This window comes from Bubalus bubalis, chromosome 4 (assembly GCF_019923935.1).
Source record: "Bubalus bubalis isolate 160015118507 breed Murrah chromosome 4, NDDB_SH_1, whole genome shotgun sequence".
Lineage (NCBI taxonomy): Eukaryota > Metazoa > Chordata > Mammalia > Artiodactyla > Bovidae > Bubalus > Bubalus bubalis.
The window spans coordinates 62,404,327-62,431,706 of record NC_059160.1 but is presented as its reverse complement, the minus strand read 5'-3'; the positions used below and the strand labels follow the sequence as shown (position 1 = coordinate 62,431,706).

General features: G+C 39.1%; 1 protein-coding gene across 1 annotated transcript; it reads left to right on the top strand.

Moving 5' to 3' along the window:
* Positions 1-17,669: 17,669 nt before the first annotated feature.
* Positions 17,670-18,677, top strand: LOC102409082 (olfactory receptor 6C2-like). The gene has a single exon (XM_006040147.4). It carries the CDS (start codon positions 17,742-17,744, stop codon positions 18,675-18,677), a length of 936 nt encoding a protein of 311 aa, XP_006040209.2. The 5' UTR covers positions 17,670-17,741.
* The last annotated feature ends 8,703 nt before the right edge of the window (positions 18,678-27,380 follow it).

Sequence of the window (27,380 nt, the reverse complement as noted above, 5' to 3'; positions counted from 1 at the left end):
TATACACAATGGAGTATTACTCAGCCACTAAAAAGAATACATTTGAATCAGTTCTAATGAGGTGGATGAAACTGGAGACTGTTATACAGAGTGAAGTAAGCCAGAAAGAAAAACACCAATACAGTATACTAACACATATATATGGAATTTAGAAAGATGGTAACAATAACCCTATGTACGAGACAGCAAAAGAGACACTGATGTATAGAACAGTTTTTTGGACTCTGTGGGAGAGGGAGAGGGTGGGATGATTTGGGAGAATGGCATTGAAACATGTATAATATCATGTATGAAACGAGTCGCCAGTCCAGGTTCGATGCATGATACTGGATGCTTGGGGCTGGTGCACTGGGACGACCCAGAGGGATGGTATGGGGAGGGAGGAGGGAGGAGGGTTCAGGATGGGGAGCACGGGTATACTTGTGGTGGATTCATTTCGATATTTGGCAAAACTAATACAATATTGTAAAGTTTATAAATAAAATAAAATTAAAAAAATAAAAAAAAATAAAAGGAAAAAGAAAAAAAAAGAGTCTTTCACTGAAGTCATTCTTGCCTTGAGAACCCCATGAACAGTATGAAAAATCAAAATGATAGGATACTGAAAGAGGAACTCCCCAGGTCAGTAGTGCCCAAATTGCTACAGAGATCAGTGGAGAAATAACTCTAGAAAGAATGAAGGGATGGAGCCAAAGCAAAAACAATACCAGCTGTGGATGTGACTGGTGATAGAAGCAATGTCCGATGATGTAAAGACCAATATTGCATAGGAACCTGGAATGTCAGGTCCATGAATCAAGGCAAATTGGAAGTGGTCAAACAGGAGATGGCAAGAGTGAACGTCGACATTCTAGGAATCAGCAAACTAAAATGGACTGGAATGGGTGAATTTAACTCAGATGACCATTATATCTACTACTGTGGGCAGGAATCCCTCAGAAGAAATGGAGTAGCCATCATGGTCAACAAAAGAGTCTGAAATGCAGTACTTGGATGCAATCTAAAAAAAAAACCAGAATGATCTCTATTTGTTTCCAAGGCAAACCATTTAATATCACAGTAATCCAAGTCTATGCCCCAACCAGTAAGGCTGAAGAAGCTGAAGTTGAACGGTTCTATGAAGACCTACAAGACCTTTTAGAGCTAACACCCCCAAAAGATGTCCTTTTCATTATAGGGGACTGGAATAAAAAAGTAGGAAGTCAAGAAACACCTGGGGTAACAGGCAAATGTGGAATGAAGCAGGACAAAGGCTAATAGAGTTTTGCCAAGAGAACACACTGGTCACAGCAAACACCCTCTTCAAACAACATAGGAGAAGACTCTACATATGGCCATCACCAGATGGTCAACATCGAAATCAGATTGATTATATTCTTTGCAGCCAAAGATGGAGAAGCTCTATACAGTCAGCAAAAACAAGACCAGGAGCTGACTGTGGCTCAGACCATGAACTCCTTATTGCCAAATTCAGACTGAAATTGGAGAAAGTAGGGAAAACCACTAGACCATAGGTATGACCTAAATCAAATCCCTTATGATTATACAGTGGAAGTGAGAAATAGATTTAAGGGCCTAGATCTGATAGATACAGTGCCTGATGAACTATGGACAGAGGTTCATGACATTGTATAGGAGACAGGGATCAAGACCATCCCCATGGAAAAGAAAAGCAAAAAAGCAAAATGGCTGTCTGGGGAGGCCTTACAAATAGCTGTCAAAAGAAGAGAAGTGAAAAGCAAAGGAGAAAAGGAAAGATATAAGCATCTGAATGCATAGCTCCAAAGAAGAGAAAGGAGAGATAAGAAAGCATTCCTCAGCGATCAATGCAAAGAAATAGAGGAAAACAACAGAATGGGAAAGACTAGAGATCTCTTCAAGAAAATTAGAGATACCAAGGGAACATTTCATGCAAAGATGGGTTTGATAAAGGACAGAAATGGTATGGACCTACAAGAAGCAGAAGATATTAAGAAGAGGTGGCAAGAATACACAGAAGACTGTGCAAAAAAGATCTTCACAACCAAGATAATCACGATGGTGTGGTCACTCACCTAGAGCCAGACATCCTGGAATGTGAAGTCAACTGGGCGTTAGAAAGCATCACTATGAACAAAGCTAGTGGAGGTGATGGAATTCCAGTTGAGCTATTTCAAATCCTGGAAGATGATGGTATAAAAGTCCTGCACTCAATATGCCAGCACATTTGGAAAACTCAGCAGTGCCCACAGGACTGGAAAATGTCAGTTTTCATTCCAATCCCCAAAAAAGGCAATGCCAAAGAACGCTCAAACTACCACACAATTGCACTCATCTCAGTTCAGTTCAGTCATTCAGTCATGTCCAACTCTTTGCCACCCCATGAATCGCAGCACGCCAGGCCTCCCTGTCCATCACCAACTCCCGGAGTTCACTCAGACTCACATCCATCGAGTCAGTGATGCCATCCAGCCATCTCATCCTCTGTCGTCCCTTTCTCCTCCTGCCCCAAACCCCTCCCAGCATCAGAGTCTTTTCCAATGAGTCAACTCTTTAAAAGAGGTGGCCAAAGTACTGGAGTTTCAGCTTTAGCATCATTCCTTCCAAAGAAATCCCAGGGCTGATCTCCTTCCGAATGGACTGGTTGGATCTCCTTACAGTTCAAGGGACTCTCAAGAGTCTTCTCCAACACCACAGTTCAAAAGCATCAATTCTTAGGTGCTCAGCTTTCTTCACATTCCAACTCTCATATCCATACATGACCACTGGAAAAACCATAGTCTCACACACACACTTTACTAAGTAATGCTCAAAATTCTCCAAGCCAGGCTTCAGCAATACGTGAACTGTGAACTTCCAGGTATTCAAGCTGGTTTTAGAAAAGGCAGAGGAACCAGAGATCAAATTGCCAACATTTGCTGGATCATCAAGAAAGCCAGAGAGTTCCAGAAAAACATCTATTTCTGCTTTATTGACTATGCCAAAGCCTTTGACTGTGTGGATCACAGTAAACTGTGGAAAATTCTGAAAGAGATGGGAATACCAGACCACCTGACCTGCCTCTTGAGAAACCTGGATGCAAATCAGGAAACAACAGTTAGAACTGGACATGGAACAACAGAATGGTTCCAAATAGGAAAAGGAGTACGTCAAGGCTGTATATTGTCACCCTACTTATTTAACTTATATGCAGAGTATATCATGAGAAAAGCTGGGCTAGAAGAAGCACAAGCTGGAATCAAGATTGCTGAGAGAAATATCAATAACCTCAGATATGCAGATGACACCACCCTTATGGCAGAAAGTGAAGAGGAACTAAAAAGCCTCTTGATGAAAGTGAAAGAGGAGAGTGAAAAAGTTGGCTTAGAGCTCAACTTTCAGAAAATGAAGATCATGGCATCCGGTCCCATCACTTCATGGGAAATAGACGGGGAAACAGTGGAAACTGTCAGACTTCATTTTCTTGTGCTCCAAAACCAGTTCAGATGGTGATTACAGCCATGAAATTAAAAGACACTTACTCCTTGGAAGGAAAGTTATGACCAACCTAGATAGCATTTCAAAAGCAGAGACATTACTTTGCCTACTAAGGTCTGTCTAGTCAAGGCTATGGTTTTTCCAGTTGTCATGGATGCAAAAGTTGGACTGTGATGAAAGCTGAGCGCTGAAGAATTGAATCTTTTAAACTGTGGTGTTGGAGAAGACTCTTGAGAGTTCCTTGGACTGCAAGGAAATCCATCCAGTCCATTCGGAAGGAGATCAGTCCTGGGTGTTCATTGGAAGGACTGAGGCTAAAGCTGAAACTCCAGTACTTGGGCCACCTCATGCGAAGAGTTGACTCATTGGAAAAGACCCCTGATGCTGGGAGGGATTGGGGGCAGGAGGAAAAGGGGACAACAGAGGATGAGATGGCTGGATGGCATCATCGACTCGATGGACATGGGTTTGGGTGAACTCCGGGAGTTGGCGATGGACAGGGAGGCCTGGTGTGCTGCAATTCATGGGGTTACAAAGAGTCGACCATGACTGAGTGACTGAACTGAACTGAAGTCATCCAGGAGGTCAAGTCTTCAGAGCACGAGCTGCCCGTTTCTGTTGCTTGGCCTTGCACTAACACTGTAGTCTCCTTCACCACAAGCTTGTGTCAGTAAACTGACTTTGCTGTGTGACAGGCCAGGGGTCCCAGTCTTGTTTTGGTAACAGAACCACCTACTTGACCCTAGTCAACCTCTAGAGCCAGAAATAGTAACAATCTGATGTTCTAAGACACTAAGATATGGGCTGATTTGTTGCACAGCAATTGATGAGTTGGGATTCCCTGGTGGCTCAGACGGTAAAGTGTCTGCCCACAATCTGGGAGACCGGGGTTTGATCCCTGGGTTGGGAAGAACCCCTGGAGAAGGAAATGGCAGCCCACTCCAGTACTCTTGCCTAGAAAATTCCATGGATGGAGGAGCCTGGTGGGCTACAGTCTATGTGGTCGCAAAGAGTTGGACATGACTAAACAACTTCACTTCACTTCAATTGATGACTGAAATGAGTGCAGAGAAAGAGGCACTAGAATTTTGGTGGTTTCCAGGGCTCAGGAAACCTCTTGGACTTTGAGGAGCCTGAATCCCATGCAAATTCTTTAAGCTGTATACTCTCGACTTTGCTCCTTTTAGAACATATATTTAATCTAGAAAAACACTAAAATTTAGATATATAAATATTGGAGAGAAAAATGAACCCAGTCCCATTGAAAATATATTTCATTTTCAAAGAACATGTTAAAAATGATTGGAGCCCATAGGAAATATCTATTATGGTGAGTTTCTAAAGTGGTTGTGAGGCTATTTGTTTCAGTCAGACCATTAGGAGTTTGCCATCTTGTATATTATTATGAATCCTTAAAATTACTTTGTATGCGATAATTTTAAAATCCCATTTAAAGTGTAAAGAAAATGAGGCTCATGGAATTAACAAGTTTTATGAGTGACAGATCAATGGATGGACTCCACTTTTATGCAACACCAAAGCAGTATTAATTGCAGTATGTGGTGGTAGCTCAGAGAAACACATTTCCTTCAGCAGATGATACAGTGAAGAGCTCACCTATTGAAAGTTACACAAATCGCAACAAACAGAGTAGAAATCATGACAAGGTCACAACATTTCAGAGCACTTTTCCATGGAGAAGTCCAGGACGTTCATCCACGCACACCTGCTCTGTGGTCTGGTCTTGGCCTCTATAGCTCCTGTGGTCCAGGGAGAGGTGGGTGAAGGGCAAGGAGGCACAGGAGGCACAGCTGCCCTGGTCTGGGGCTTATGTGTTTCCCCTACTTGCAAGGCTAGAGCATGCGAATCCCTGCAGGACAGGAGGAGGAGCAAAATCTCCACAAGGAAAAACTCTACAATGAAAATGAAGGAGAGCTGAAAGCAGGGAAAGACTGAAGATGAAGGAAAGTCAGATGAGGCAGCCGAGGAAGGGAAACCAGTACATGAGGAGGGGAGCAGGGTGAGGGGAAGGCAGTTGGTGAGGGGCAGCCAGATGAGGGAAAGTAAGGAAAGCACGGAGGATCTGAAGGTGAGGGAACTTCACCAGGTGAGGGCTGGTGGGAATCTGAAGCCAGCAGGGACCCAGTGTGGGCTGCCAGATGGCAGCAGGCTGAGAGTTGTGTGGCAGGAGAGCAAACAAAAAAACAGGCAGGGAAATGGGGAGTGGAGGATTCTTTGGAGCTCTCTTTAGGACTTCCAGGGGAGGCCTTTGTGCACTGAAGAGACAGTGAGAGAATATGGAGCCATGTCAAAGATTCAGGAAGAGCTAAGGACCTTCTGTTTCTGTTTTGCATATAGGGTCAATTGTATGGCTTTATTTTTATTTATTTATTTATTTTTTTAGATTTTATATATGAGTGATATCACATGAAATTTGTCTTTCTCTGTCTGGCTTACTTCACTTACTATGATAATCTCTAGGTCCATCCATGTTGCTATAAATGGCAGTATTTCATTCTTTTTTTGTGGCTGAGTAACATTCCATTGGTCTTCCCCAGTGGCTCATCGGTAAGGAATCCACCTGCAGTTCAGGAGCTGCAGGAGATGCAGGTTTGATCCCTGGGTCTCGAAGATCCCCTGGAGGAGGGTATGGCAACCCACAATAGTATTCTTGTCTGGAGAATCAATGGGGAGAGAAGCCTAGTGGGCTACAGTCCATAGGGTCACACAGGGTCAGACATGAGGGAAGCAGCTTAGCGTGCATGCATGCGTATATATACAAATAACTTTGCTATACTCCTGAAACAACATTTTAAATCAACTACACTTGAAAAAATAAAAAAACCTAAGGAAAACAGTTTTGTTGAATAGAGAGAGACGTACAAACTCCATTCTGCTCAATGGGCTGACGGATGTCAGGGGAGTGAGGGGTAGAGGTGGGGCCAAAGGGGTTTCAGTTCTGATTTCTCTGGTGGGAATATTGCTGACTCTGCTTTCCCTGGTAGACAATTGCTGGGCCCTGTGCTCTAACCTAAGAAGATACTTTGCTTTATATGTCACTGTTGTTACCAGTGTAGCACACAGTTAACTTCTTTCACTGGGTGGGAGTGTCAGTATCTGGAAAACAGCTCAAGGATATAGTTTAAAATATTATCTATAGTCCTTGAGGAGGAACTAAAAGTCCTTGACTTTTTAAATGGCTGAACTATTATTTTGCCTTGCTTGACTGTTTTCCTTTGTTTCTGCATTTTCTCTCTCCTCTAGTTAAATTTGCTCTTGGAACTTGGGGAAGGCTGAGGAGGCTAAAGTTTTTCTACAAAGAGGCAAGCAGAGGACATGGAGGGGTGTGTGTGTGTGTGTGTGTGTGTGTGTGTGGTCTGTCCCAGAAAGGCCCCATAGGGTCTTGCTTGGTTACAATACTGCTAAATGTATTGCGGGACCACAAATTTTAAGTACATGGGATATTTCTCCTGACCGTAAGGAATATTCCAATACAGAATTAGCAAAAATAGGACAGTGGTAGTGGGTCACATGTACAAATGCATGTCCATAGGCTTCCCCAGTCCAGTTACGTAGTTATCATAAATCAGTGCAGAACAGAAGTATGAAAGCAATTACTAAACTGATTAGTAAGCTGGCAAAAGCAGCGGTGAATAAGAAAACCACCTGAAAGACTGTACAGTTAATTCTAACGAGACTGGCAGCTGATATCAGTCTTTGGTTGACACACTCTTGGTAAGTTTTGGTTATAATCAATCAGTATCCTTGGTGGCTTCCTATCTATCCTACTTTTAGTACCAGTATAGTCCATTAACCATTACCATATATCCGGCAGATCGGGTACTCTTTTGAGCATTACTTTCTCTTCTGGTCTTGTTTCCAGTCACAATAATTATGTAACCTTATGTCTGTGACACTGAAGTTCCACCATCTGGTGTCTGTTGTATTGGAATCCTATTGTCTCTATTGTCCACAGGGAGTCCAGTTCTAAAATGGCCTCTACTACTCCTTCATGAGAGTAGAGGACTCTCATGGACAGCCAACATTGAGTATTTCTGTGATGCCAATTCTCCTCTCATCAATGCATGATTTAGTGCTCTAAAGAATGTAGGATCCTTTTGGGAAATAGTCAGTTGATGCTTTCCCTAGTTTTGGATAATAAATTCTTTTATTTCTGCATCCCATCTTTTGGTTTCCTTGAATCTTTATTCCTTATTCCGACATGACAGTTTTAGCATCTCTACCTTTAAAATCTAAGTTCATTATTTTACACATTCAGAGAGTCATGCCAGCAATATCTTAACATGTCCAGGTGTCAAAGTCAAAATATTAGATCCTGAATTCCTCTTCGATATCAAAAAAGTTATCCTTATGCAGCCTTAAAATGTGCACTTCTCTCCAAATTCAACATTGTCAAGATTCATTCTCAGTTCTATCAGTCCAGCTTCTGAAATCTGTTCATTTTTGGAGATTAAATCCATTTCTTTCATAACAGAAAACTACTATGAAAAATGTGGATATTAACATAGATGGAATTCTTAGAAGATAACAAGAGGATATCATGGAAAACATCATCTCAATATGTTTGGATACTTAGAGAGTGGATAAATTCTTTGAATTAGTTATCTGTAATGTGTAACAAATTACCCCAAACATAGCAGTTTAAAACAACAGATGCCTCACAGTTTCTGTTATGTCAGGAGTCTAGGCAGAGCTTAACTGGGGCCGGGGACTCACACGGCTCTTCTAGGGATGCAATCAAAGTATTATCCAGGACTGTCTCAGCTCGAGGGTTGATTGTGAAAGGATCTGCTTCCAACTGTACTTATATGGCTATTGTGCATGTGTGTGTGTGTGTGCATGTGCGCACATGTGTGTATACTCATGGCCAGTCATGTCTGCCCCTTTGGGACCCTATGGACTGTAGCCCGCCAGGCTCTTCTGTCCATGGGATTTTCCTTGCAAGAATGCTGGGGTAAGTTGCTATTTCCTCTTCCAGGGGATCTTCCTGACCCAGAGATTGAACCTGCATCTCTTGCATAATCTTTATTGCAGGCAGGTTCTTTACCACTGAGCCACCAGGAAAGCCCCATATAACTGTTGGCAGCCCCCAAGTCTTCATTGGAAAAGACCTTGATGCTGGGAAGATTGAGGGCAAGAGGAGAAGGGGGTGACAGAGGATGAGACAGTTGGATGGCATCACTGACTCAATGGACAGGAGTCTGAGTAAACTCTGGGAGACAGTGCAGGACAGGGGATCCTGATGTGCTGCAGTTCATGGGGTTGCAAAGAGTCAGACATGACTTAGGGACTGAACAGCAACAACAGCAACCAGGACAACAACAAAGTCTTCACTTGCTTTGGCCAGAGATATCAGTCCCGTGCCACGTGGACCTCTCTACAGGATACTCACAGCATGGAAGCTGTTATCACCCAAAGTGAGGGCTTTGACAGAAAATGAAATGAGAAGAAAGCCACATACTTTTTATAACCTAATGTCAGAAGTGATATTTTCTGTTTTGTTGCAAGTCACTGTGTTTAACTCACACTTAATGAAAGGGTATTGCTTGAGTAACAGGAATTGGAGATGATGGGGAGGTGTTTTAGGGGCTACCTAAGAGTGCTTACCTCACTCTTAGCACTGATCTCAAAATAGAAAAATTGTCATAATCTATAAGGGGATGAATATGGTCAAGAAATTTCATAAAACATCCCAGGTGGTTGTTTGAAATAGCAAGTTATACCAATTATTAAGGAAACTGATAACTTACAACCTTTCCAGAGAAGAGGAGATGTATCCTAAAGTCATTGTAGCATTAGGTCAATAGCTAAACCTGATAAGGGCTGTCAAGAATAGAAAATGATAGTGATCTCTCTCTCTTAAACATACTTGCAGAAATCCTGAAAGAAGTATTAATAAACGGAGCCAGTTCTACTGAGGTGGATGAAACTGGAGCCTATTATACAGAGTGAAGTAAGCCAGAAAGAAAAACACCAATACAGTATACTAACGCATATATATGGAATTTAGAAAGATGGTAACAATAACCCTGTGTACGAGACAGCAAAAGAGACACTGATGTATAGAACAATCTTATGGACTCTGTGGGAGAGGGAGAGGGTGGAAAGATTTGGGAGAATGGCATTGAAACATGTAAAATATCATGTATGAAATGAGTTGCCAGTCCAGGTTCGATGCACGATACTGGATGCTTGGGGCTGGTGCACTGGGACGACCCAGAGGGAGGGTATGGGGAGGGAGGAGGGAAAAGGGTTCAGGATGGGGAACACATGTATACCTGTGGCGGATTCATTTTGATATTTGGCAAAACTAATACAATTATGTAAAGTTTAAAAATAAAATAAAATTAAAAATAAATTTCAACTATTATTGTTAGATGCTTGGGAATTTTTCATCTTTATGTGGTGAAATTTTATTTTTCTTTGTTGATTTTTCCATGTCTTTAAAATATCCCAATCATAATTTCAAATATACATTTTCTTTTCTTTTTAGTAATTTAAAATTAAGTAAATGATTTGTAATTTTATTATAAAGTTAAATAAAAATTTAAACTGGAAAAAAAAAGTATAGTGTAGTTCAAGCAAGATGAATTCATCCCAGAGATGCAAGTTTGGTTTAATATTTGAATATTCAAAACCTAAAAGGAAATGGATGATATTCATAGATGTAGAAAAGACATATGGTAAAATTCTGTGTCTATTCAACAATTTTTATATCTAAGCAAACCAAGAGCAGATATGCACTTTCTTGATTTCTTTAAATCAGAACCTACAGCAAATATCATAGTTAAGTATAAAATTGTAGTTTACATCTCTTTTTAACTAAATGGGAAGAAATATGTTTATCATTACTGTTAACAAATAATAAAGAATAGATTCTGATTTATAAATAGTATCTTAGTTTCTATGCTTGGATCGAATTTGTTATTATTGCATCTTATTCTCTCGAAGGACATTAATCCCATTGGTGCTGGATTGAGATTCTTTTGACAAAATGAATTATATTAGATAGATTAGAGACTTTTGAATCAGGTCTTTCAAGGACCTTCACTCCACCCCTTTTTTCCCCCTGGGAATCTGTTGCAGATGGAGGTTATAAAGGAGGTCTTTAGTGTAAAAATCTGTTTGCTTGAAAGCATCTCAATTTCTCTTTGTTTTGAATTTTTTATCTTTCAGTTCCTCAGTGTGCAGAGAAATGTTTCTTAATTTAAAAATAAGATCGTCTATGTTGTATTTTAGAAGCCAATATATGTTAGCAATGAGTGTGTATGTGTTTCTAACAGCAAGGGGCTAGTAATGCATTTAGATGCTCCTGCTGCTGCTGCTAAGTCGCTTCAGTTGTGTCCGATTCTGTGCGACCCCATAGACAGCAGCCCACCAGGCTCCACCGTCCCTGGGATTCTCCAGGCAAGAACACTGGAGTGGGTTGCCATTTCCTTCTCCAATGCATGAAAGTTAAAAGTGAAAGTGAAGTCGCTCAGTTGTGCCTGACTCTTAGCGACCCACAGACTACAGCCTACCAGGCTCCTCCATCCACGGGATTTTCCAGGCAAGAGTACTGGAGTGGGGTGCCATTGCCTTCTCCTACTGGAATGTATTTTTTGAAATGGAGATTCACTTCTGTCATCAGATGTACAGCTTCCAGACAAAACAATGAAGAATGTCAAAGGTAAGAACTGAGTATTTTATTAGTTGAGTAACTTTCCATTTGTAACTGATGGAGAAGATATTTATGTTTTATTTATATAAAACATTTTACTCTGTATGTTTTATTGTAGAAAAAGAAAAAAAATTGTACTAGTTTCAAAATTTGTCTTTGATATTTCACTAAGAAAACCACTAATTTCTGAGATTATTTCTAGAGTGATGAACTTTCATTAGCTTGAAAATATGGGTAGTTTTCACTTATGCATCATTAACTTGGTGGAGTCCCAGGTACAGGGACTAATATCTTATCTAGGGCTTCTTCTCATTTTTTGATTGGGTAATATTTTTTGGATATTGACCTCCCATGAACTGGTTATATATTTTGGAGATTAATCTCTTGCCAGTTGCTTCATTTTCAAATATTTTCTCCCATTCTGAGATTGTCTTTTCATATAGTTTATGGATTCTTTTGCTGTGCAAAAAAATTTAAGTTTAATTAGGTCCTATTTGTTCACTTTTGTTTTTATTTTCGTTACTCTAGAAGATGGATCAAAAAGGGTCTTGTGCATTTTATGTCACAGAGAGTTCTGCCTATGCTTCCCTCTAACAGTTTTGTAGTATCCAGCCTTGTGACTGATTGCTTTGATAAAAGTCTATTTGATGGGACAGTATGGTGGAGGCAAGACTGATGCAGAAAGACTAGTGAAATGGAGAGTCACTATTTGATGGGTATGGTTTCAGTTATGCAAAAAGAATATAATCTAGAGATCTGTGTGCGATATACTGCCTATAATGAGCAAGAAAGTGAAAGTGAAAGTGTTCATCGAACAGTTGTGTCTGATTCTTTGCAACCCCATGGGCTGTGGCTTAGCAGGCTCCTCTGTCCATGGGATTTTCCATGGCAAGAATACTGGTTTGGGTTGCCATTCCCTTCTCTGGGGATCTTCCCTACCCAAGGATCAAACCCAGATCTCCTGCATTGCAGATGGATGCTTTACCATCTGAGACACTTAGAGACATGGTACATTTAAAAATATAAGAGAGCAAATCTCATGTTAAGTGTACTTTGTTGCTGTTGTTCAGTAGCTCAGTTGTGTCTGACTCTTTGTGACCCCATGGACTGCAGCACGGCAGGTTTCCCTGTCCTTCACCATCTCCTGAAGCTTGCTCAAACTCATGTCCATTGAGTTCGTGATGCCATCCAACCATCTCATCCTCTGTCGTCCCGTTCTCCTCCTGCCTTCAGTCTTTCCCAGCATCATGGTCTTTTCTAATGAGTCAGCTCTTTACATCAGGCAGCCAAAGTATTGGAGCTTCAGCTTCAGCATCAGTCCTTCTGATGAATTTTTCTGCTGTATCCCTAGACACAATAGTCATTTGTGGATGTGAGAGTGGAACCGTAAAGAAAGCTGAGGGCTGAAGAATTGATGCTTTTGAACTGTGGTGTTGGAGAAGACTCTTGAGAGTCCCTCGGACAGCAAGGAGATCCAGCCAGTCAATCCTAAAAGAAATCATTCCTGAATATTCATTGGAAGGACTGATATTGAAGCTGAAGCTCCAATACTTTGGCCACCTGATGCAAAGAACTGACTCATTGGAAAAGACCCTGATGCTGGGAAAGATTGAAGGCAGGAGGAGAAGGGGACAGCAGAGGACGAGATGGTTGGATGGCATCACTAACTGGATGGACATGAATTTCAGCATGGTCCAGGAGTTGGTGATGGAGAGGGATGCCTGGTGTGCTACAGTCCATGGGGTTGCAAAGAGTTGGACACAACTGAGTGACTGAACTAAACTGATCCTTAGCAATTCATTGTGTATGTCCAAAGAATTGAGATATTTACTTGGAAAACCACAGTATTGTTCAGTAAATTTCACACTAATAAAATAATTTTATCTAATTCATTATCCACATTTCCATTTGTCACTGACACAGTAATGTAATTTTCCCTTCCTTTTGCCAAGTATCCAAACTGGATAAAATATTGCATTTATTTGTCATGATTCTTTATTCTCTTTTATTTGGAACATCATATGTGTATTTTTTTTTAAGATAGGCATTTTTGCAGAATTCAGTCTCTCTTCATCATCTTTTTCCAATAGAATTTCCTCAGTTTGATTTTCTCTGATGGTCCATCATAGTTAAGCTCAGGTTATTTATCCTTGGCAAGAGTATGAAACAGATGATATTATATTATTCTCACAGAGACAAGTCCGATCACTAGGTCTGATCATTATTCCATTTATCCATTATATAATCATTCCAGTTTCCTTGGCTATTAAATGTCTCTGAGAATATACCTTAAGACCATGCAAGTATTCTGCTTCTCAACAAAAAATACCCCTTGATTGTGCATTCTTGGCGTTTTTTGTTTGTCTGTTTCCATCTTTCAGTTCAGTTCAGTTCAGTAGCTCAGTCGTGTCTGACTCTTTGCAACCCCATGAATCGAAGCACGCCAGGTGTCTCTGTCCATCACCAACTCCCGGAGTTCACTCAGACTCATGTCCATCGAGTCGGTGATGCCATCCAGCCATCTCATCCTCTGTCATCCCCTTCTTCTCCTGCCCCCAATCCCTCCCAGCATCAGGGGTCTTTTCCAATGAGTCAACTCTTCACATGAGGTGGCCAAAGTATTGGAGTGTCAGCTTCATCATCAGTCCTTCCAATGAACACCCAGGACTGGTCCCTTTTAGGATGGACTGGTTGGATCTCCTTGGAGTCCAAGGGACTCGCAAGAGTCTTCTCCAACACCACAGTTCAAAAGCATCAATTCTTTGGCGCTCAGATTTCTTCACAGTCCAACTCTCACATCCATACATGACTACTGGAAAAACCATAGCCTTGACTAGACAGACCCTTGTTGGCAAAGTAATATCTCTGCTTTTTAATATGCTATCTAAGTTGGTCAGAATTTCCTTCCAAGGAGTAAGTGTCTTTTAATTTCATGGCTGCAATCACCATCTGCAGTGATTTTGGAGCCCAAAAAATTAAAGTCTGACACTGTTTCCACTGTTTCCCCATCTATCTGCCATGAAGTGAAGGGACTGGATGTCATGATCTTAGTTTTCTGAATGTTGAGCTTTAAGCCAACTTTTGCACTCTTCTCTTTCACTCTCATCAAGAGGCTTCTTAGTTCCTCTTAACTTTCTGCCATAAGGGTGGTGTCATCTGTATATCTGAGGTTATTGATATTTCTCCCAGCAATCTTGATTCAAGCTTGTGTTTCCTCCAGTCCAGCATTTCTCATGATGTACTCTGCATATAAGTTAAATAAGCAGGGTGACAATATACAGCCTTGATGTACTCCTTTTCCTATTTGGAACCAGTCTGTTGTTCCATGTCCAGTTCTAACTGTTGCTTACTGACCTGCATACAGATTTCTCAAGAAGCAGGTCAGGTGGTCTGGTATTCCCATCTCTTTCAGAATTTTCCACGGTTTATTGTGATCCACACAGTCAAAGGCTTTGGCATAGGCAATAAAGCAGAAATAGATGTTTTTTTGGAACTCTTTTGCTTTTCCCATGATCCAATGGATGTTGGCAATGTGATCTCTGGTTCCTCTGCCTTTTCTAAAACCAGCTTGAACATTTGGAAGTTCACGGTTCATGTATTGCTGAAATCTGTCTTGGAGAATTTTGAGCATTACTTTACTAGCATGTGAGATGAGTGCAATTGTGTGGGAGTTTGAGCATTCTTTGTCATTGCCTTTCTTTGGGATTGGAATGAAAACTGACCTTTTCCAGTCCTGTGGCCACTGCTGAGTTTTCCAAATTTGCTGGCATATTGAGTGCAGCACTTTCCCAGCATCATCTTTCAGGATTGAAATAGCTCAAGTGGAATTCCATCACCTCCACTAGCTTTGTTCTTAATGATGTTTTCATCTTTAGTGATTGCAAAAGACTGTTCCAATGCCAGCCCTCTTTCTCATCTACCAGCTTGTCCTTGGCATTCTACTATAAGCAAAAGCTTTTCCTTTTCATTGACTTTTACTTGATCCATTGATTGTTCATTTGTACAGACTCATGCATTCCAAGTTTTCAGTGGGTTATAATTCATTGTTGTATTTAATAATCCTGATCCTCAAAAGGTCTCCCATTTTCTCAATTAGACATGTTTAAGCTGACTTCTGTAGGCCTTGAGACAAGTTCCCATTTATTATCTAAGGATTTCCTTATCTTCTGGCATAATAAGATGTTACATGTTTACTTTTTACCTCCTGCACTCAGACCTAGTTGGCCAAAGTTTTAGGGAGTCCTGGTTCATTTTAATGAGACACAAATATGGACTGTAGGTGAGCTCAGTGTACTGTGGTATCTTTCTTCTCAGCCATTTTAGTTGTTTATTTAGAAATATATGGAAGCATATACACATATACTATACTACAGCATAAAAATATCCCCAGATATAAGCATACAAGAGCCTCTTGATGACAATGAAAGAGGAGAGTGAAAAAGCTGGCTTAAAACTTAACATTCAAAAAACTAAGATCATGGCATCCAGTCCCATCACTTCATGGCAAATAGATGGGGAAACAATGGAAACAGTGACAGACTTTATTTTCTTGGACTCTAAAATCATTATAGATGGTGACTGCAGCCATGAAATTAATACATACTTGCTCCTTGGAAGAAAAGTTATGACCTACATAGACAGCATATTAAAAAGCAGAGACACTACTTTGCTGACAAAGGTCCGTCTAGTTAAAGTTATGGTTTTTTCCAGTAGTCATGTATGGATATGAGAGTTGGACCATGAAGAGAGCTGAGCACCGAAGAACTGATGCTTCTGAACTGTGATGTTGAAGAAGACTCTTGAGAGTCCCTTGGATGGCAAGGATATCAAATCAGTCAATCCTAAAGAAAATCAGTCCTGAATATTCATTGGAAGGACTGATGCTGAAGCTGAAACTCCGATACTTTGGCCACCTGAAGTGAAGAACCGACTCATTAGAAAAGACCCTGATGCTGGGAAAGACTGAAGGCAGGAGGAGAAGGGGCCAGAGGATGAAATGGTTGTATGGCATCACTGACTCCAATGGACCTGAGTTTGCGCAAGCTCTGGGAGTTGGTGATGGACAGGGAAATCTGACATGCTGCAGTCCATGGGGTAGCAAAGAGTTGGACACAACTGAGGGACTGAATTGAACTGAACTGATGTTGGGTGCATAAATATCTATGGTTATATCCTCTTGTTGGACTGACCTTTTTTATTTCTCATTACAGGTTTTTTTTTTTTTTCCTTAAGGTCTATTTGTCTAAGTATAGATACCCCTGCTTTCTTTTGGTTTCTACTTTCATGAAATATTGTTTTTCATCCATTCACTTTTGTGCTGTGTATGTCCTTAAAAGTGAAGTTAAATTTTTGTAGGCTTCACACAGTTGGGACTTTTTTTCTTTTTTAAGATGTATTCACCACTCTATTTTTAAACTTTAATAGTACAGTTGATTTACCACTGTGTTTTTTGATTGGAGAAATGTCCATTTACACTTAAAGTAATTGTTGATAAGCATGGATCTACTATTGCCATTTTGTTATATGCTTCTTTCTGTTTTGTAATTCTTTATTTTCTTTCTTCTTCTCTTCCTTTGTAATTGGATGATTTTTCTGTAGTGATATACTTAGATTCCTTTATCTTTTGTGTATGTATTAGAGAGTTTTGCTTTGTGTTTTCCATGAGACTTATAAAAATAGCTTTGTAGCAATATTTTTAAGATGAATAACACTTAGGTTTGAATGCATAATGAAGATCTCCATTTTACTCTTTCTGTCAAAAAAATATGTTCATAAATTTGGGTTAGGTCTTTTTTCTTTGTCATTGTATGGTTATATATCTTTTGAGGTAAAAATGGGTTGATTTTTTTTTCAAACTGCTTTCAGTTTTATATCCTCCCACTCATCTTTCTTGATATAAATTGCTTTTATTTTTGAATATTCAGATTAATGTGTTTCTAAATGTCAAAACCATGTCAAAGCTATAGGAAACATTAAAATTATGATAGAAATGTTACTCCACAATGGGAAAGATTTAAAATATTATATGTGGAATACCAGAGAGAGTTTATATGCTGATGAAATTAATCTAGAGATGAGGAAGAAAATAATGAGAGAGGGAGAGATGCTACCTGAGAAACTAAATGTGTGTTAAAAAAATTTTTTTTTTTGAGATTATGAGAGATTGGCATCAGAAAATAAGAAAATAACATTTATACAAAGATTATTGTCTCCTATTTACTATTATAAGGATGTTATATGGCATAGCTTATTTAACTCTCAGAATAACCCTATGATGTACTATTATCATTAAAGCCATCTTATTAAGGAAGACAGTGGGAGCACAGATCGGTTCAATGACCTTCCCAAGGTTTCTCATGCAGTAGAGGACAGAGATATGATTGAGCCCACACAAAATGCTTTTATCTTCCCTGTGGTACATTCAGTGGCTTTTGAGGGCATCATTTCATGAAAGATGAATCATCAAGGTATAGAAGGAAATGCATGTGACTGATTTAATTGTCATTTAAAGGCATCATTTGATCCTGTCTTATTTTGAAATTGTTCCTCAGATCCAATTTCTGTGACTTTCATGTGAAGATCAGACAATACTACCAAGTCAGTGATGAGAAACCATTCAGCAATAACAGCATTCATCATACTGGGTTTGACAAATGACACACAACTAGAGATTTTGATTTTTGTCTTTTTGTTGGTCACATATATGTTAAGTGTAATTGGGAATCTGACCATAATTTCTCTCATCTTTGTGGATCCTCATTTAAAAACAGCTATGTATTTTTTTCTTCAAAATTTCTCTTTCTTAGAAATCTCATTCACAACGGCCTGTGTGCCCACATACCTCTACATCATATCAAGTGGGGACAAAATGATCACCATCAATGCCTGCTTCAGCCAAATCTTTTTTATTGTCCTTTTTGCAGCTACAGAATTTTTCCTCTTGACTGTGCTGTCTTATGACCGCTACTTGGCCATCTGCAAACCCCTTCACTACATGACCATCATGAACAGCAGAGTCTGCAGGAGCCTCATTCTCTCTTGTTGGGTATCTGGCTTCTTGATTATCCTTCCACCCCTTGGCCTGAGTGTCCACCTGGAATTCTGTGACTCTTTTATTGACCATTTTTTCTGTGATGCTTTTCTAATACTGAAGAATGCATGTTCAGATACATGGTTCATAGAGCAGCTGGTTATATTCTGTGCTGTGTTGACCTTTATAGCGACCCTAGTGTGCATAGTTCTGTCCTACATATACATTATTAGGACAGTTCTAAGATTACCCTCTGCTCAGGAAAGGAAAAAAGCCTTTTCCACGTGTTCTTCCCACATGATTGTGGTTTCCATCACCTATGGCAGCTGCATATTTATGTATGTGAAACCTTCAGCTAAGGATGAAGTGGCCCTTAATAAGGGAGTTTCTCTACTGACTACATCTATTGCTCCTATGTTGAACCCTTTCATTTATACCCTGAGGAATAAACAAGTAAAGAGGTCTTTCCATGACATTCTTAAAAGGTTAATATTTTATTCAAGAAAGTAGCAGAACAGTACACCAGAAACTCTAAAGTAACATATATGTCATTGGTATGTGGATGGCAATTTGTGCCATGAGAGTGAACAAATTTGGGCAAGCATTAAAGAAAACTGAGAACATCTAAGAAAGGATCCTGAAGGGACTAACATTATGTAGTTGAGCATTTTTCTAATCCTCTGAAACTGCTAACACTTTCTATATCTGCCCAATCTGCAATTTAACAATTCCACTTAGCATTCTCAAATTCATTAGTTTTGCACATGTAACCTATTCTGGACATATCACTGCTTTTTCCTCTTTGCAATAAAATCTGTTTTGAAGTGCCTTTATTTTTCAAGAGATGTACGTAAATTTTCAGGAAATGTAAGCAGCCTTAATTTTAACTTTAAGCCTGTCAATGTTGCTTTGCAATAAATAATATGTTAATTTGTATAACTTAGAATATTTTAATATCCCTTCCTATGTGAATGTACTAAAATGAAGATAGAAACAACTGGCCACCCCCTTGGCAATATATAAAAATTGTGACTACATAGTCTTTAGAGTTTATGGCTATATTTCCTCCTCCTCTAGTAACTTCTGTAAGAACACTTAAAAAAGGCAGATACCAAGCAAAAATCATTGGCTTAAAGCATCAGATGGTGGTGAAACAGTAAGGATCTGAAAGTCCAGAAATTTGCAAAGGGCAGAACTGTTGAAGCATGAGCTGAATGTATGCAGCTACTTTTGACCTTTAGAGGTATTTTCAGAGTCATGGCTGTGGTGGGTTAACGGTTGTTTCATATTCTTCAATCTCATTTCCTCATCATGAGATGTAATTTACTTCCTCTTCCTTTTAACTTGCCCGGGTCTGTTTTTGATCATGAGAGTGTGGTAGAAGTGAAGTTGTATGACTTAAGAGATAAGAAGCTTTGCAACTTCTACCTTCTTTTTTGGGAACACCCTCCCTGCGGGGGATCCAGGTGCCAAATGAAAAGTCTGAAAACCCTAATCTTGCCAAGCAGTGAGGAAACCTAAGCTAGCCTCATGGAAAGACCATAAGAAGATGCCTGGGCAGCCCATCTCTTCCAGGCCTCTCAGCTGCGGTGTCAGACACTTGAATGCCATTTTTGATTAAGAGTCCACTGCAAGCCTCGTGTCATTCCAACCCAACTTATTGTCTGATTACAGCTCAATGACAGACTCAAGTGAGATCTGAAACTGTGTCCCCCTAAAACTGAGTTCCCTTGCCAAGTTAATGATTAAACTCTCTATCCAAAACTTTATTTCCTTTCTTTTCTCACCCTTGTTCACTTTGGGATTGAAGAGTAGCAACGAAAAGGGGACAAGCAGGACCCCAAGGGAACACTCCAGGGTCAAAGCCTTTCTGTGTTCCATGTTTCTTGTTTGTAGAAAAAGGCCTGATCTCCTAGAGCTTCACTGAGCTCCAAAGAGCAGACTTGAGAAGTTACTAATTAGGGAGTGAGGGAATGGGGAAAGAGAAGTGTTGCAGGAAGGGGGATTATTTCCAGGGCCTAAATACGGGCTCTTGTCTAACACTCGGAAATGAATTATCTGAGGAGACACATGCACTTGCAAAGCAAGAGACTTTACTGGGAAGGGTGCTCAGGTGGAGAGCAGGAGGGTAGAGGAACCCAGGAGGACTGCTCTTCCATGTGGCTTGTAGTCTCGAGTTTTATGGAGGTGGGATTAGTTTCTGGGTTATCTTTGGCCAATCATTCTGACTCAGGGTCCTTCCTGGTGGCACACTTATTGTTTAGCCAAGATGTATTCCAGCAAGGAGGATTCTGGAAGGTGGCAGGACACATGGTATCTCCTTTTGACTTTTCCTGAACTCTTCTGGTGTGCGGTGCCTTGTTAGTTCCGTGTTCCTTATTAGGACTCCTGTCATAAAATAACTCAAGCAAATGATTCCTCAGCCATCTCCTCAGTGCACAAATGCCTCCCCTAGAAGTCCTAAAGGTAGCTCTGGAGGATCCCCTTGCTCCCCATCTCCCTGACTGCTATTTTGTTTGCTTTCCTGCCACACAACTCGCAGTCCGCTGTTATCAGGCAGCCCATTCTCAGTCCCTGCTGGCCTCAGATTGCCACCAGCCCACACCTGGTGATGTTCCTTCATCTTCAGAGAAGATGATGAGAGAATATAGAGCCATATCAAAGGTTCAGGAACTGCTAAGGACCTTCTATTTCTGTTTTGTATATAAGTTCATTTGTATTTTTTTTTTTTTCTTTGTAGATTCCACATGTAAGTGATACTACTTGAAATTTGTTTTTCTCTGTCTGGCTTACTTCACTTAGTATAATAATCTCTAGGTCCACCCATGTTGCTGCAAATAGCAGTATTTCATTCTTTTTTTAATGGCTGAGTTATATTCCATTTCATATATATATATATATATATATATATATATATATATATATCTTCTTAGACCAAGTGTCTGTAGATGGACACTTGGGATGCTTCCTTTGTCTTAGCTGTTGTAAATAGTCATGCTCTGAACATCAGGGAACATATGTCTTTTCAAATTATGGTCTTCTCTGGGTATATGTTGAGGAGTGGAATTGCAGGATCATATGATAACTCCATTTTATGTTTTCTGAAGAAATAATTCTTTTGGTTATTTCAGATGTATATATATGGGTTTCCTGTAAAGAACCTGCCTGCCAATGCAGGAGATGTCAGAGACATGGGTTGGATCCCTGGGTTGGGAAGATCCCCTGGAGGAGGGCATGGCAACCCACTCCAGTATTCTTGCCTGAAGAATTCCGTGGACAGAGGAGGCTGGCAGGCTACAGTTGATGGGGTCACAAAGAGTCAGACACAACTTAGTGACTGAACGGCAGCAACAACACCACCTCTCTGCATGTCATCTGTCTCAGAAACCCAGGTTAATGTCTCCTTGTTTTATTTTTCATGATTTGGCAAACTTGCTGTGTTGGGGGAGTCCATCTGGTGGGATCTAAACACTTCACAAGGAGAAAGGATAGCTTCATATCCTTGGTGTAGGGAACATACCCTTCAGGGATGTTTGTGGGAATGATTAAAAGTGGAAAAGCTAATTAGGAAACAACGTAATCAGTTCCTGTGAGTTTTTTTTTTTTTTTTTAGTTCACTGACTCCTAAAATGTTGGTGTTCACTTTTTTCTTTTTTTTAAAATTTTATTTTATTTTTAAACTGTACATAAATATCGTCTAATAGAAAGGATTTGGAATTTCTAACAACTCTAGTCAATAGGAGTAAAATGGAGCCAAGTTCGGAATTTAAAGCTTTGTAGTAGTACTTACAAAAACTGAAATAAAATAAGAAAAGTGAATTTAAATTGCATATTTTGTTTATATCAATATATTTAGCATAATACATTCATAATGATGTTAATAAATGATAATAAAAACATGAAAAAGAATATATATATATATTCATAACTAAATCACTTTGCTGTGTACCTGAAACTAATATGATGTTGTAAATCAACTGTGTGCCAATTAGAAAATAAAGAAAAGAAACATCAATTATCTGCTTGGAAGTTATGGCAGGGAGGATAAATCCAGAACATTTGATTATTTTTTCTCCTCATTAGCATGAGTATGAAAACATTAATGTTCATCATCATTATTATTATTATAAAATATTATTTAATAGATACTGGCAAAAAGCATCTCATGAGAGACTTTCCTTTGCCAAGTAGCTCCTAAAAATATTCTTAGAGTTTCTGTTGTAATTTCCTTGCTTACATTATAATGTTTGTTTAAATGATTCTCTTTGTAAAAGTATAAAAGTCAGTATTTCAGCAAAAGTTGTCATGCAAAGCTCTATGCCTGACACTGTCCTCAGAGATGGGTATAGGGGAGAGTGCAAGGTATTTGAGTTCCTTTCCCAAGTGGAACTTACAGTTGGTGGTAAGTGAAGAGAAGACAGATAATTTCAGAATTTGTTGATTATTAGGAATAAGATGAAAAACAGCTGGTGCAAATTTCAGTAACTAAATGATGAGGGGCCTCACTGATGATCAGGGGAGGACCTAGAAATAGGTGACCTTTGAGCCAAGCCCACAGTGACAAGAGGCATCCAGGAGCATGCAGACAGGAGAAGTATAATCTAGAAAGATGGTTCAGTGTGTACAATGGCTCAGAGCAGGGCTTCCTTGAGGGTCAGAGAGAAAACCAGATGATTAGGGAGTAGTCAGACTGAAGCGACTTAGCAGCAACAGCAGCAGAGAGAGAATGATTGGAGATGGTTAGGAAGTGATGGCTCATGAGTAATAAGAAGGTACTGTTGCATTTTAATAGGGAGAGACATGGACTAATCTACCTTTTAAAAATGTCTCTCCAGCTTCCACAAAGGAAAGTGTTTAGAGAGGGGATGAGAGGGTACACTGAAGATCAGTTGACAGAGAAGATGGGGATTTTGCTCCCTGTGCTGGTACTGGTAAGCTGTGTTGGATTATAGATGTATTTTAATGTAGAAAATACAGTATTTGCTGATGTACTGGTGTGAGGAAGATGGAAAATAGGGAGCCAAATATATTTCTTAAGTTTTACATTGAATATCTGGTTGACAGTGTTGCTAAAACTGAGATCAAGGGGAGGAAAATGGGTGGGCAACTGAAGAATTTCATTTTGTGAATGTTAAAAGAGGCATTTGACATACAAAAGGAATTCATATATATATTCTATCTATTGCATCACCATAATCATTACATCACCTGAGCCTCAATAAGACTTAGATGTCACTGAAATAATGTGATTAGTAAGGTCACCTTGGGACAGTATGTAATATAAATGCAAGAGGGCAGTATGGTCCTTTATTTTTTGATAATTTGTATAAGGGAAGTGGTGGCTCCCCTGGTGGCTCAGAGGTTAAAGCATCTGCCTGCAATGCAGGAGACCCAGGTTCAATCCCTGGGTTGGGAAGATCCCCTGGAGAAGGAAATGGCAACCCACTCCACTGAGAAGGAGGGAGCACTGAGCTAAGGATTTCAACGGTGTGGTAATAAAGAAGCTAGGAGGAAAAAGAGTTTTTGAGAACCTGTTTAAGAGTAATTGAGTTTGAAATAAGTGAAGATTAATGAGTGGTTACTGCATTTGATATCAAGGAAGTGACTGTTTCTTTTGATAAAAGAATATTTGATGGTATAAGATTGTGAAGGCAAGATTGATGTAGAAAGAATAGACCTGTGCTGTACAATATAGTGTCTGTAGTCAGCAATACTTAAAAATTTAAGGGAGCAGATCTCATCTTGTGTTCTTACCAGAATATAAAATCTAAATAGAGGAGTAGGAAACATTAATTTCTAAAAACTCCAAGTACTTCCTGTGAGAAAAAAAGAGCAGGTAGGCAGCAAAGAGATGAAAACAGACTGAAAATTCTTTGGAGGAAATTTGCTGTAAAATGGAGGAAAGAAAAATATGGAGTGATAGGCAGTAAGGTAATATGAGGGTTTTTCTTTAAATTCTTACATGGAAATTATTTTAAATTTACAGAAAACTTGCAAAATTAGCACTTATGTCAAGAATATGTGAATATCCAGGTGTACCCATTGTTAATATTTTCCCCATTTACTTTGCTATTTGCTGTCTAATTTTCTTCTTAATTCTCTTCCCTGATGGCTCAGATGGTAAAGAATCTGCCTGTAGTGTGGGAGACCCAAGTTCAATCCCTGGGTCGGGAAGATCCCCTGGAGAAGGGAATGGCAATCCACTCCAGTATTCTTGACTGAAGAATCCCATGGACAGAAGAGTCTGGTGGCCTACAGTCCATGGGGTTACAAAGAGTTGGACATGACTGAGTGCCTAACACTTTTGCTTTTTCTCTTCATAATAATTTTTTCATGATATATGTGCAGGAAAAATATTTTAATCATTGCACTTTACTGCTGCATTCCCTAGACATTTTACTGTGTAAGTCCAAAGAAATGAGAGATTTACTTGCAAAGTCATAGTACTGTTCAGTAAATTTAACACTTAGATAAAATAATTTTACCTAATTCATCACCCATATTTCCATTTTGCACTAACCCAATATTATAATTTTTTGTTCCCTTTTACCTACTATCCACATTAGATAAAATATTGGATTTAGTTGTCATGATTGGCTGCTTATATTTGGTGCATCATGTGTGTATATATTTTAAAGATGTACATTTTTGTAGAAAGCAGTCTCTTGTCACCTCCTTTTTTCAATAGAATTTCCTCAGTTTGCTTTTCTCTGATGATCCTTCATAGTTATATTCAGGTTATTTATCCTCGGCCAGAGTACTACCGGAGAAGGCAATGGCGACCCACTCCAGTACTCTTGCCTGGAGAATCCCACGGACGGAGGAGCCTGATAAGCTACAGTCCATAGGGTCGCTGAGTCTGACACGACTGAGCGACTTCACTTTCACTTTTCACCTTCATGCATTGGAGAAGGAAATGGCAACCCACTCCAGTATTCTTGCCTGGAGAATCCCAGGGACAGAGGCGCCTTGGTGGGCTGCCGTCTATGGGGTCGCACAGGGTCGGACACGACTGATGCGACTTAGCAGCAGCAGCAGCAGCAGCAGCAGCAGCAGCAGCAGCAGCAGAGTACTATCAGTTCAGTTTAGTCGCTCACTTGTGTCCGACTCTTTGTGACCCCATGGACTGCAGCACGCCAGGCTTCTCTGTCCATCGCCATCACTTGTCTATCACCATTAGAGTACTACACCCATGGTATTTTATTGTTCTCAAGGAGACACTTCTGATCACTCTGTCTGATTCCTAGTTGCCTTTTCCATTGTATAATCATAACAGTTCCCTTAACTAATAAGCAGTCTATGGGAATATACCTTATGACCATGCAAGTATTCTACTTCTCAACAAAAATTTCCCCTCAATTTTGCATTTATTGATGTTTTTTGCCTGATTCAGTCTTAAGTGATTCTAAAAGACTGATGTCCAACTCCGACAATCAACTTGTATTTATTTGCTTATTCCTATAATAGATATAAAATAATGTCAGCCTAACTTTTCCCAAAAGTTTGATTTTACCACCAGAATCTCAAACTTAGAACTTTTTTTTACTAAAAATAGTTCAGAATTTATTTACAACTCTTCCTGCCCTCCTTTCAGACTTAGACTGAAGATGTATGGTTAAGTAATTTCTCTCTCTCTCTTATCTCAGTTTTATTGAGATATAATTGACATATAACATTGTATTAGTTTTAGATATATAATGTAGTGAAGATATTTTGCATATTTGATATTATAAAATGATTGCCATAAATTTAGTCAAGTTTACCACTTCACATTTTTTCCATATTTCATTGTGGTTGGAAATGATATTTGATATGATTTCAATGTGCTGAAGTTTATTAATAATTGTGGCCTAAAATATGATCTTTCCTAAAGAATATTCTAGTTTTGCTTGAAAAGAATGTGTATTCTGCCCCTTTGGGATGGAAGCTTCAGTAAATATTAAGTCCATCTGGTCTAATGTGTAGTTTCAGTTTAATGTTTCAGTATTGATTTTCAGTCATGATGATCTATCCATCCATGATTGATTGTGGGGAATTAAAATCTCCTACTATTATTGTATTGCTGTCTACTTCTCCCTTTAGGTCTGTTATTTGTTGGGTCCCACGTTGGGTTCATAAATATTTACAAATGTTATATTCTTTTATTTGATTTGCTTTGTTATCAATATATAAACATCTATCTCTTATTACACACTTTTTATTAATGTCTGTTTGATGTAAGTGTAGATACCTCTGCTTTCATTTGGTTTCCATTTTAATGAAATATCATCCTCTAATACTTTCAGGCTGACCTTAAAAGTGAAGTGAAAGTTTTGTAGGCCTCATACATACAATTAGGGCTTTTTGTTTTTAAGATGTATTCAGCCACTTTATTTTTTAAATTGAGGTATAGGTGATATACCACTCTATTTTGTTTGTTTCTGTTCTGTTTTTTGACTGTTTTTTGATTGGAGAAATGTCTGCTGACAGTCAAAGCAATTGTTGATAAGTATCAACTTAGTATTACCATTTTGTTATATGTTTCCTTCTGTTTTGAAATTCTTTTTGCCTTTTGTCTTCTCTTGTTCCCTCCCTTTGTGACTGGATGATTTTCTGTAGCGATATATTTAGATTTCTTTGTCTTTCTCTTTTGTGTATCTATTACAGGTTTTTGCTTTGTGTTTACCCTAATACTTATAAAAAAATACTTACACTTGTAACAGTCTAAGTGAACAACAGCATAAATTTGAAGGCATAATCTCAGTTTTATTCTTCCTCCAAAACAAAATGTTGATAAATTTGGATTAGTTCTTTTTCTTCTCTGTCATTGTAACAGTTAAGGTATTTATTTGAGATAGAAATGGGTTAATTTTTTTTCAAATTGCTTTCAGTTTTACGTCCTTCCTCCCATCTTTCTTGACTGAAATTGTTTTTGTTTCTGAATGTCTAAATTAACATGTTTCTAAGTAGCAAATCTCTGTGAAACTATATGAAACATTATGATAGAAATGTATGATAAATGTATGATAAAAATCGTATGTGGAAAACCATAAAAAATTTGTATGTTCATGAAAATCCTGAGGTGTGGAAGAAAATTCTGATGGAACAAATCTACCTGAAAAGCTAAAGGCATTTCTGATTTCTTGTGAAGGCTGAGTTTTGCATGTATATTCACTGGTGAACTTAATTAATAAACATGTACCTTGTTAAGATTATAGTACCAACGTTAAGTAA